This window comes from Cervus elaphus, chromosome X (genome assembly GCF_910594005.1).
Source record: "Cervus elaphus chromosome X, mCerEla1.1, whole genome shotgun sequence".
In the NCBI taxonomy this organism is placed as follows: domain Eukaryota; kingdom Metazoa; phylum Chordata; class Mammalia; order Artiodactyla; family Cervidae; genus Cervus; species Cervus elaphus.
In genome coordinates, this window is record NC_057848.1 from 113,897,072 (window position 1) to 113,909,669 (window position 12,598).

A 12,598-nucleotide genomic window follows, 5' to 3' on the forward strand; every position below is an offset into this window, starting at 1 on the left:
TTAGTTTTTGTCTTCAGGGATTATTCAGTCTCTTAGAGCTGAGAGAGATAAACAGAGATACAGCATGATTACTTATGCAAAGTGTTAAAATAGAGTTAAGACCAAAAAAGTTAAAAAAGCACAAAGTATAGAATAATTGTCTGATACAGTAAAAGAAGGCACCACTGAGGTAGTGATTTTGGACTTGTTACATTGCATAAAATTTATAGATGAATTTTTGGATGAAAACAATTTGTTGTTTAGGAGATTCCTGATTTACACTTGTTTCTTTCTGGGTACTCTCTTTAACCAGAATGTGAGAGTTCCTATCTTCTGCCGATTTACAAAATATTCCTATACCTAGTTCAATTGCTTAATCTTCCTCCAAATATAACTTGAAAAGTCTGAGTTTAGCAACAAATATTTGTGTGTGTGTGTGTGTGTGTGTGTGTGTATATATATATACATATATATATATATATATACACACACTAGGTAGGACAGCCCATATCACCTTTTTCAATGACATCATGTGGCAGTCTTGAGACTAAACAGTGAAGACCTATCTCTAGTCATGATACACACATTTCAAACTGTGTTTTGCCATTGATTTTTAATCATGTACTTTTAAAGATACTACTTCTTAATATCAGCTTTTCTTATTCATGAGCATGAAAATGTAGGTTTTCTGTTGACCTATGTTCAAAGAGAGCACATTTTCATATCCTTTATTCTAATGGCCAGGATTTGATTCAGTGTCAAGTAACCAGTAACTTGACCTGAGACAGAATGTAGAAGTTGCCATGATAATATTATCCTAGGGAACCTTCTTTATAGCCTTCCTTTTTGTAAGGTAGAGTTCAATGTGATGGTCAGAATTCTTAGAGCTTTTATTTCTTGGAACCTTTTGTAATTTCTATTAGAAAATGTCTCCCAGGTACATTATTATTTACATTTCTCTCTCCCTTTTAGCCTTTAGTACTGTTAAACTACACTAAATTGTTTTCTAGTTACTATGCCACTCAGCACTTGTTTTTTGCTATGTTGTATCACATGATAAAAGCTGAGAAAACTCTGCACTGAATCTCTGACCATTGAATGCTTCTTCATGATGATGGTGCTGATGATAATGATTATGATGATAATATCTTGACAGACAAGAAATCATTTCTCCAGTACCCGAGAAGAGATGGAAGAACTTAAGAAAAGGATGAAAGAAGCTCCACAGACATGCAAACTTCCAGGACAGCCAACCATCGAAGGCTATCTCTATACGCAAGAGAAATGTGTGTGGGAATACAGGGATAGCCACTGGGTTTAAGTAGGCTGATACCCACTGCCACTTGGCCTCTCCAAACTCCAGGCACCCATATAGTTCATAGACCCCTTCCAGCTATACCTCTTTGGAAACCAGCATGAGAACAGAGAAAATAAAAAGGAGGGAAAAATTAAAGGGGGAGGTTAAGGATTTGTATTTACAAAGGCTGTGGGATGATAAAATTTAAGATTTTCTCTGAGATTCAAAATGGGAATTGTTAATTGCTTAATGCTTTCAATGACTCTGACTTAGGCTAAAAGGAAGGTAGGAGAGAGGAGGCATCAAATAACATTTATTATTACCTATTATGTGCCAGGCATGGTGTTAAGTGCTTTAAATATACTACTTCATGTAACCTTTGAAAGCACTTTACCATACCCGTATTCACGTGAAGCCACGGAGGCTTAGAGAGATCACTAACTGGAAGTCACCTAACTATCAAGTAACAAGGCTAAGTGTAAAGTCAGGTTTGTGAAATGCCAAAACGTATGCTCCTACAACTGTACCCTATACCTTCCATTGCCTTAGGATCACAAGGTTGCCTTTAAAGCACTACCCAACCATTATGATTTCAGTGAACAACACAGTTGTTCATTACTAACTAAGGGAAGTGGGTTATCTTATTCAGTCACTGAATATTTCAGAGGTTTAAGCTTTTCTGCCTCCTAATGTTATGTAAACCTGTATGTGCTCTTTGATTTCCTTTTGAACTGTGATACAATGTCTCCAAAGCCTGTGACTTCAGTCTCTGACCTAGTGAGTAGGTAGAAGAGACTATTCAGAGGTTACCAGTGGCAAAACCCACTGAAATCCACAAACCATGGTATTTCAGCATTAGTATTATCATACTTTTCCTCCCTTAGAGAGTCCACTTTGATGGTTTTCAAAAATGTGTTCTCTTTGTCAGGTTGTTCTTCACCTCTCCGTTGCAAGATCTCTCAATCTAAATGCTATTGATTGACATTTCAGGTTGGGTAATTCTCTGTTTTGAGAGGTCATCCTATGCATTATAGGCTGTTTTGAAGCATCTATAGCCTCTCCCCACTTTATTCTTATAGTACTTCCCAACTCTGATAACCTAAGATGTCTCTCGGCATTGCCAAATGTCCTCTGGGAGGCAAAACTGCTCCTAGTTGAGAACCACTGCTATGTTATACGAGGGGTAGAGTATGAGTATGTTGTCTTGACTCTAATATCAACTAACTATGTGATCCTTCTATTCCCCAGTTTTTAAATTTTTCAAATGGATATGATATTCCTATTCAGTTGAATGTATGTTTACTAAAAATCCTTTTTGCCAGACAATGTGTAATGAACTGGGGGTACAAAAAATGGATCAAATTTAGTTTTTGACCTCAAGAAGTTTACAGTCTAATGAAGACACAAGTATATTAAGAATTATAATGAAATGTGTTGAGCATTGCATTTGGAGAATATATCTATGGGCTTCACTGAGGAAGTGATATATGAAGTGAAATGTGAATTAAGAGTGGGGGTTTGACAGGTAAAAAAAAAAAGCAAAGAAAATTCCAGGTGTATACCATTGCATGAGTCAAGGCACAGAGGTATGTGAGAGTGTATTTTATTTGTAGGGTCTTAGTTATCCAGGAAGAGTCCTGGTTTATACTTCTTGTCCAGATACAATTATTAATAATGCACTGTTCACTATTAAATATGTCCTGAATTTGATCTATCAATTATATCACCAACTATTTATTTGATAACTGAATGTAATTCAATGAGTCAGGGGCATAGAGGTGAGGAGGGCAAAAAGCCAAGTTGAAAAGCTAAATACAATCACATTATAAAAGGCTTTGTGAGCCAACCTAAGGAATTTGGAGAGAATGGGAAATCCATAGGTGGTTTATAATAAGAGAAATGATATAAATAGAGATATATATTTTAAAAAAATTCTCTAACAAAAGAGTAGAGAATAGGCTAGAAAGGAGTGATCAGAGAAGGCCACTGAAATCATTAATTGGAGAAATAGTGAATTTTTGTTTTTCTTGGAATATCTTATAAAACATTTTTTTGGCAGACATCAGAAATAGAGTCCTGAATGAATTCGGCTATAAAAGGAGTGAAAGAAGAGACATGTAGGGGATAGAATGAGCAGAACCCTACCACCAGTCAAGTAGGGCAGGTTATAGGGAAGGAAAAGCAGAAGATTACAGATGTTCCTAGCTCATACAATAGAATGTATAATGGGAACATTCACAGGGAACACAGTAAGGAGAGTGGTTTGGAGCAAGCCAGAGCAGATGTGGAAAGTAGTTGATGAGGATTACAATAACCATATGTGTAGTGGGCTGGTGGCACTGCATAGCTGGACCTCAGGGGAAAGGTAGGACTAGATCTGGATCATGACCATGAAAAGTAAACTGTGCACAGGTTCTGTCTTACAGGTAAACTGACCATGCAGCCAAAATACTTATTCTATCAGCTCATTGTTGCCTGTCTTTGTAGGGGCTTTGGGAATATCCTGGGTGAAATACTACTGCCAATATGAGAAAGAGACCAAAACGCTCACTATGACGCCTATGGATCAGAAGCCAGGTGCTAAGCAGCAGGTCAGTTCTTTGGTGGATCACATTTTTTTGAAATGCAAGTGTGACTGAATCACAGAAAAGAATATATATTGACTTCATGTCAAAGAATTGAGTCTATCACTGTCACATGAACCCATATCTTCATATGTTTTTCTTGACCTAAGTTTGCATTGGCCCAGGTACTACTCAGTTGAGTGAAGAATCTCTGTTAATGATTTCAGGACTTCTGAAAGTGCCTTTACTCTTTTAGATCATTGTTACAAGTGTCTATCACATTGTACAAAGAAAATTTACCAAAAAATATGGATAAATTGGAGGAGGAGAGTATTACTTGCTTTTAAGAAGGCTCTACTATGGATTCTTTTAAATAGTGTTTAAAAAGAAGCATTTTCCAAAATTCCTTTTTTAAAGGAGTATTCTGTCATCTAAATTTGAAATAACCTGTACACTACATTTTATGCAATGCTCAAATATCTTTTTTTTTTGTTTGTTTTGTTTTTTGTTTTTTTTTTCAAATATCTTTAAGCAGTTAATTCCTCTTCCAGCCTCCAGACTTTCCTCTAATCCCCAAAATGGCAAGATGAGTTTGACACACTGACATGATAATTCACTTACTATCATGAGGAGGAACTTGATACTATTTATATTATATTATAAATTCTATACTACTTCATGTGTGACCACCCAGCTAAATAATTAGTCTGTCATCTCACTTTTTCCCATCTTTGTAGGGGCTTTGGGAACATACATACATAGAACCCTGAAGGTTTCTTAAGATAAAAGCTGATAGACTGACTATTCATTTTCTAAAGGTAGTATCCTTTTAACTGTCTTTCAGACAGGGCCTTAGGGCATAATTTATAAAAGTTTCCATTATTTACAAATTACTTACAAATTTTTTTTTTTATTTTTTTTTATTTTTTTTTTCCAGTGAGTTTTGTCATACACTGATATGAATCAGCCATGGATTTACATGTATTCCCAATCCCTATCCCCCCTCCCACCTCCCTCTCCACCCGATTCCTCTGGGTCTTCCCAGTGCACCAGGCCCGAGCACTTGTCTCATGCATCCCACCTGGGCTGGTGATCTGTTTCACCATAGATAGTATACATGCTGTTCTTTTGAAATATCCCACCCTCACATTCTCCCACAAAGTTCAAAAGTCTGTTCTGTATTTCTGTGTCTCTTTTTCTGTTTTGCATATAGGGTTATCGTTATCACCTTTCTAAATTCCATATATATGTGTTAGTATGCTGTAATGTTCTTTATCTTTCTGGCTTACTTCACTCTCTATAATGGGCTCCAGCTTCATCCATCTCATTAGGACTGGTTCAAGTGAATTCTTTTTAATGGCTGAGTAATATTCCATGGTGTATATGTACCACAGCTTCCTTATCCATTCATCTGCTGATGGGCATCTAGGTTGCTTCCATGTCCTGGCTATTATAAACAGTGCTGCAATGAACATTGGGGTGCACGTGTCTCTTTCAGACCTGGTTTCCTCAGTGTGTATGCCCAGAAGTGGGATTGCTGAGTCATATGGCAGTTCTATTTCCAGTTTTTTAAGAAATCTCCACACTGTTTTCCATAGCGGCTGTACTAGTTTGCATTCCCACCAACAGTGTAAGAGGGTTCCCTTTTCTCCACACCCTCTCCAGCATTTATTGCTTGTAGACTTTTGGATAGCAGCCATCCTGACTGGCATGTAATGGTACCTCATTGTGGTTTTGATTTGCATTTCTCTAATAATGAGTGATGTTGAGCATCTTTTCATGTGTTTGTTAGCCATCTGTATGTCTTCTTTGGAGAAATGTCTGTTTAGTTCTTTGGCCCATTTTTTGATTGGGTCATTTATTTTTCTGGAATTGAGCTGCAGGAGTTGCTTGTATATTTTTGAGATTAATCCTTTGTCTGTTGCTTCATTTGCTATTATTTTCTCCCAATCTGAGGGCTTTCTTTTCACCTTGCTTATAGTTTCCTTTGTTGTGCAAAAGCTTTTAAGTTTCATTAGGTCCCATTTGTTTAGTTTTGCTTTTATTTCCAATATTCTGGGAGGTGGGTCATAGAGGATCTTGCTGTGATTTATGTCGGAGAGCGTTTTGCCTATGTTCTCCTCTAGGAGTTTTATAGTTTCTGGTCTTACATTTAGATCTTTAATCCATTTTGAGTTTATTTTTGTGTATGGTGTTAGAAAGTGTTCTAGTTTCATTCTTTTACAAGTGGTTGACCAGTTTTCCCAGCACCACTTGTTAAAGAGGTTGTCTTTTTTCCATTGTATATCCTTGCCTCCTTTGTCAAAGATAAGGTGTCCATAGGTTCGTGGATTTATCTCTGGGCTTTCTATTCTGTTCCATTGATCTATATTTCTGTCTTTGTGCCAGTACCATACTGTCTTGATGACTGTGGCTTTGTAGTAGAGTCTGAAGTCAGGCAGGTTGATTCCTCCAGTTCCATTCTTCTTTCTCAAGATTATTTTGGCTATTCGAGGTTTTTTGTATTTCCATACAAATTGTGAAATTCTTTGGTCTAGTTCTGTGAAAAATACCGTTGGTAGCTTGATAGGGATTGCATTGAATCTATAGACTGCTTTGGGTAGAATAGCCATTTTGACAATATTGATTCTTCCAATCCATGAACACGGTATGTTTCTCCATCTGTTTGTGTCCTCTTTGATTTCTTTCATCAGTGTTTTATAGTTTTCTATGTATAGGTCCTTTGTTTCTTTAGGTAGATATACTCCTAAGTATTTTATTCTTTTTGTTGCAATGGTGAATGGTATTGTTTCCTTAATTTCTCTTTCTGTTTTTTCATTGTTAGTATATAGGAATGCAAGGGATTTCTGTGTGTTAATTTTATATCCTGCAACTTTACTATATTCGTTGATTAGCTCTAGTAATTTTCTGGTAGAGTCTTTAGGGTTTTCTATATAGAGGATCATGTCATCTGCAAACAGTGAGAGTTTTACTTCTTCTTTTCCTATCTGGATTCCTTTTACTTCTTTTTCTGCTCTGATTGCTGTGGCCAGAACTTCCAACACTATGTTGAATAGTAGTGGTGAGAGTGGGCACCCTTGTCTTGTTCCTGATTTCAGGGGAAATGCCTTCAATTTTTCACCATTGAGGGTGATGCTTGCTGTGGGTTTGTCATATATAGCTTTTATTATGTTGAGGTATGTTCCTTCTATTCCTGCTTTTTGGAGAGTTTTAATCATAAATGAGTGTTGATACAAATTACTTACAAAATTAAACAAGGTTTACTTGTTAGCACTGAAAGTTGTGATGCATGAAGACCCAATTTCCATAGGCAGAAATTCGGAGAATTTTGGGGCCAATTTTTCTCCATTGCTGGTGATTTCCATGGAAGATCACTCTTGTGTGGCTTCTTCTTAGGACTATACTACAGAGCTACAGTCAACAAGACAGCATGGTACTGGCACAAAGACAGAATTATAGATCAATGGAACAAAATAGAAAGTCCAGAGATAAATCCACACACCTAGAGACACATTATCTATGACAAAGGAGGCAAAAATATACAATGGACAAGAGCCAGTCTCTTCAACAAGTCGTACTGAGAAAACTGGCCAACTATATGCAAAAGAATGAAACTAGAAAAATTTCTAACACCAAACACAAAAATAAACTCAAAATGGATTTTAAGACCTAAATGTAAGGTGAGAAACTATAAAACTCTTAGAGGAAAAGCTGCTTTTCTTTTTTTGTCATTAACCAGAAATTTTGTGATTCTGCTTTGAATGTGGGTTAGGCATTTGAAAAGAATGTATATTCTGCAGCAAGCTTTTAAATAGAATGTTTTGTTTATAAAAGTATGCCCCTCTTTTGTTGGGGCCTACTGTTGTGGGCACACTGGTGAGCATGGGCTGACCCCTCCACCTGATTGTTTACCTACTGCTGGAACTGCTGCCTGCTGATGGGCCAGTCTGAGTTCTATTGCAGTTGGCGGTGGTGCCCAAGGAGCCCTGGTACTGGTTATTGCCCCTTGATAGTTTAGGCTGTGTCCTGGTCCTGGCCCACTGGTGGGCTTGGCTGGGCACTGGTTGGCTTCTTGTGAGGCCTAAAGGAAGTGTCCCAGAATGGTTATCAAGCTGCTACTGGATCAAGCTGGGGCCTGGGGCTTGGTATCAGCCTGTTTGGTGGGTCTGGATCTTGGGTAAGCTGGTTGTAGGACATGATGTTTCTCAAAGCTGGTTTCAGCACATTAGTGGGCAATGTTGGGGCCCAATATGTTCTAGGGCCATTACCTGTCTGCTGCAGAGTAAACAAGTTCCTGGGACTCATGCCAGCTTACTGTTGGGTGGGGCTGGGTCCTGGAGTTTCTGGGTAGTCCAGGGGGACCTATTGCTGCCTCTAGCCTGCTGGTGGGTACGGCTATATCCCTGTATGGCTCCTAGGGCTCGTGCCAACTGGCTGGTGGATAGAGCCATGTCCAACATTAATAAGCTACAGGGAGTACTCCAAAATGGTGCTTTCTATCATCTTTTTCCTCATGGTAGAATTACAACCTCAAAATGGTTGCCTCCAGCTTCTATGTCCCCAGGGTGAGTTCCACTTGTCTCCTGTCTCTCGGTATGGCTCTCTACTATCAGCAGGTCAATATGACCCAGGCACCTTCCATCTTGCTTTTGTCCTGGTTCTCAGAGCATGTGAGATTTTGTGTGCAACCTTTAAGAATAGAATACCTGTTTCCTGTACACCTCCGGCTCTCCTTAAAGCAAGCCCTGCTGGCTTTCAAAGCCAGATGTTCGGAGGCCTTGTCTTCTTGGTTCAGGACCCCTTGGCTAGGAATCTAATATGGGGATCAAACCCCTTGCTCCTTGGGGATAAACTCTATGATTATAACTATCCTCTTATTTGTGGGTCAGCTATTTAGGGGTGTGGGCCTTGACTATATCATGCATGTGCCCCTCCTACCTGTCTAGTTGTGATTCTTTCCTCATATCTGTAGTTGTAGATCTTTCATGCTAGACTTCAGGTCATTCTCACCATTGATTGTTGCTCTGTAAAATAGTTGTAATGTTACCGAACAGGGTTCTTGGCCTTCCCCAATCAATAGAAATTGACTACAGGCCAGACAGGAAGTTCAGGGAAGGCTTTATTGTGGCCCCTGATGCAGCAGGGACAGCAAGAACAGACAACAGGTTCCCTTGCTTGATCGCCTCCCAAAGCAGGGCAAGGTTGTTCCTTATAGGGGTGAAGATAGAAGTGTGTCCACAGGTCAGAGCAAAGGGGTAGCTTAGGTGTTTTGACCACACCATAGGTGGTGGTGTGTTTAGGGGGCATGCACAATACTCTGCTTTTGCTCCCATCCCCCTGCTTTTGCTCCAGGCTCTTCAAAAGTGGCAGGTTTTTTTTATCTCTTTGTATCTTTTGTCCATAATTTGTCCCAACTGGGCATGCATGCAGTTATTTTTAGTCCCATACAATATTTTTTGTATTTTGTTGCTGAAAGAGTGGTGTGGCCAGGCACAAGCATTGCAACACTGCAGTAAAGGGTCTGAGGTCTGTCTGTCTCAGTAAGTTTGGTGGGCCCATGGGAGGAGGTAAGCTCAGGTTCTTCCTACTCCACCATCTTGGACACTCTTGTTTCAAGAACTAGTCTTAAATCCTAGTTGCAAGGCCTAATAAATTGTGATCTTGAGTAAATCAGTGATGGTTGCTCACTATCATTTTTCTCATCAGAAAAAATGGCAAGGATGATAGTCTAGTTTATAAATATTTATTGAACACTAACTTTTTACTAGGTGCTAGAGATATAAAGATAAATAAGACGCTGCCCACATCCTTGAGTTCTTAGTCAAGTGGGGGAATCAGATGTGAAAAAGAGAGGCTTTAATACAATGCAGAAAACACAAAGTAGACAGTATATATACTGGGGAAAGATTTTTGAGGAAATGAAAGCTGAACTGCAGGTTGTAGCACAAGTAAGAGTTTGTCAGTCAAAGACTATAGATAAAAGTCATTTTGGGTGGAGGAAACAATATATGCAAAGTTGGAATCATGAAAGAGGATGATACATGTGTGAAATAGTACTTTTACACTTATGGGGCATCATAAATTAGATGAGGGTGGCTGAAAGTGAACCTGGAGTGGTGGGCAGAATGTTGTCCCCTGAGCTGTGATGTCATCTTACCAAATCTAATGGAGTTGAGAGTTTTAAAAGGGAATGTGAGCACATGATGCAGTTAAATTACTCTTATCTTGCAAGGCTGAGAATGCCTGATATCCTAAGTGTTGGAGTTTTAGAAGACAAATTGAAAGATAAATATAGAATTTTGTTTCTATAGTGCAGGAGCAAGAAAAAGGATAGACCTGCAAAGGGCTTGAGTGTGACAGTGAAAGGGAATTTATTTGATGATCAACTGTATGGGCCAGTTAGGACAGTATAGTGCTTAGGTACAGACCTGGCACTTTGGGCAGAAACACAAATTCAGTGTTTCTGAATTTGAGACAGCAAGGTTGGTAGTATTATTCCCATTTAATAGATTATGAGGTTTATATTCAGAGAGGAAAAATTATTTACCTTGGGCCACATACCTAGTAAAAATCCTAACTGAGACAAGACCCCAGCTTTTAAACTTCTTAGTTTATTGATATTTCTACTATACTGACTTGGGTGACTTTGGGTGAACCATTTTACCTCTCTGAGCTTCACTTCCCTCTGAGGGCTATTATGAAGAAAAGTGGTTTAAAAATGCCTAGCATAATATGTGGCACATATTAGTAATCAATAAATGTTACTTCTCTTTTCTATACCACATTGCCTCTGTTATAAACTGAACTAGGTGGGATTTGAGGAATTTTATTCTGTGAACACGGGCTTCCCTTGTAGTAGTAAATAATCTGCCTGCAGCGCAGAAGCCACAGGGAACACAGGCTCGATCCTTGGGTCAGGAAGGTTCCCTGGAGGACATGGCAACCCACTCCAGTATTCTTGCCTGGAGAATCCCATGGACAGAGGAGCATGGCAGGCTATAGTCCATGGGATGGCAAAGAGTTGAACATGACTGAAGCAACTTAACACACACTCAACCTGTGAACTCAATGGATTTCTATGGCCTTGTTAAGTGCCCACAAGACTAATGTGGGACACATTGTCCTGCACACATGAAATACCAAATTCCACCTTGACTATCACAGAAATATCCTTATTTTCCTTATTCCTGCCTTGCCTTTGGAGAGACTGCTTTTGTAATTCCCATCATATTTAAAGTTTTGGAAGTGGGGAACCAAAAATGTTTTTCCTCCTATCTTCTATCTGCTACTGTAATGGAAGGGACATTGCAGAAAACCAGTTACCCAGTGCAATCTCCCTATCTAGAAGTCTCATGAAATTTTATTTTGTATACTTAATACCATTTGTGCATCCCATTTCTCCTATATCCCCCTTATGAGTTTCCTATTTAATATACCATACTTGGAAAAGAACACTGGTTTATCCCGAGCAGTTTCTTCTGAACTGAGTCATTGATTTTTAGGACAGAGAAAAACCATCTGCCACCTTGCTGCAACTACCCTTTGAGGGGACAAGGTCCTCAGTGAGGCGAAACATTGTTCCTGCTGCTGTAGCAGATGCCTTCCAAGTGACATTAAGGACACAGCAGTAAGCAGAAGAAGCTTCTGTGTATTTCTGTGTATTTTTTACAAACTAGCTATTACTCCTTCTGTTATTTCAGGGGCCCTTGGACTTAACGCTGAAGTACTGTGTGAGAAGGAAGACGGAGTCTATTGATAAGAGATTCTGTTTCGATATAGAAACAAATGAAAGGTAAGGATGTGAACTGGCAGCATCCCGTGTGCCAGTTTCTGAGCCTGGGTAGGTATTTTATTTTCATCTGTCATCTCTTTTTGATAAAAATGAGCAAAACTGTTCATGACACCATTATCTTGGCTCTTTTGGCTGTGCCTCCCAGGGATCCCTGGACCAGAGCTGATTCTGACTATTCAAGGTTCAGTTAGCTTTGCCTTACTTGCTGTAGGCAGAAGTTACTCCTAGGATTTAATTTGCTGTGATATATGCAACAGATCAGTATTTGGTGATGCTGCAAAAGAACAGGGTAACAAAACTCATTCTTTTTTATCTCAATATACAAGAACAAATTAATTGAAACACATATTTAAGGGAACATAGATTGAATGGAGAATGGTGGTAGTATTGGGGATTCTTTTTTCCCCCATTTGGTGCAAATGATGTGGACTTTTCCTACCTTTCAGATATTTACATAAAATGTAAATAGTTTAATTATTAACTTTCTGATTTCAGCAAAGCTTGCAATCTTTGGACTCGGTTGCATGTGTTCCTATCCAATTCTCTCTTTTCATCTTTTCAACCTGGACAATTTATTGGTAGGGAATTTAAACTTTTACTTTTAAATTTTAAAATAAGAGCATTTGGAGTTACTTTGGAAAAAGACATGTTATGTAGTTGGGAAGTTGGTCCAGAATTTAGTGAGTAAATGTGTTTCTATATTTTATTTCCATCCATTATTCCTATGTATTAGGCATTAAGTATTATAATAGAATTTAACAAAAGATCAGATTGCTAGAAAGGAACTTGGTTGAATTACAATATCATATGAGCAAAACTATTAGTAACTAGAATCATATAGATCAGATTAAGAAAATAAGGCATATTTTTGTCTTGGAATAAGTAGCTATTAGTTCTCTTCCCCATTTTAAGTTTATGTTTGTGAATTTATATGCTTTCTTTGTTCAGAATGGATGGTCCCAATCA

The 12,598-nt window shown here is 38.5% G+C and overlaps 1 protein-coding gene across 7 annotated transcripts in view; it reads left to right on the plus strand.

Moving 5' to 3' along the window:
- Positions 1-12,598, plus strand: part of OPHN1 (oligophrenin 1) — a 630,229-nt gene that overhangs the window by 322,768 nt on the left and 294,863 nt on the right. For all 7 annotated transcript variants that reach the window (XM_043895949.1, XM_043895948.1, XM_043895943.1 and 4 more), the window contains exons 9-11: positions 1,136-1,265; positions 3,764-3,867; positions 11,541-11,632. In XM_043895949.1, coding sequence (XP_043751884.1) covers positions 1,136-1,265; positions 3,764-3,867; positions 11,541-11,632 — 326 coding nt within the window. The remainder of the gene's footprint in view (positions 1-1,135; positions 1,266-3,763; positions 3,868-11,540; positions 11,633-12,598) is intronic.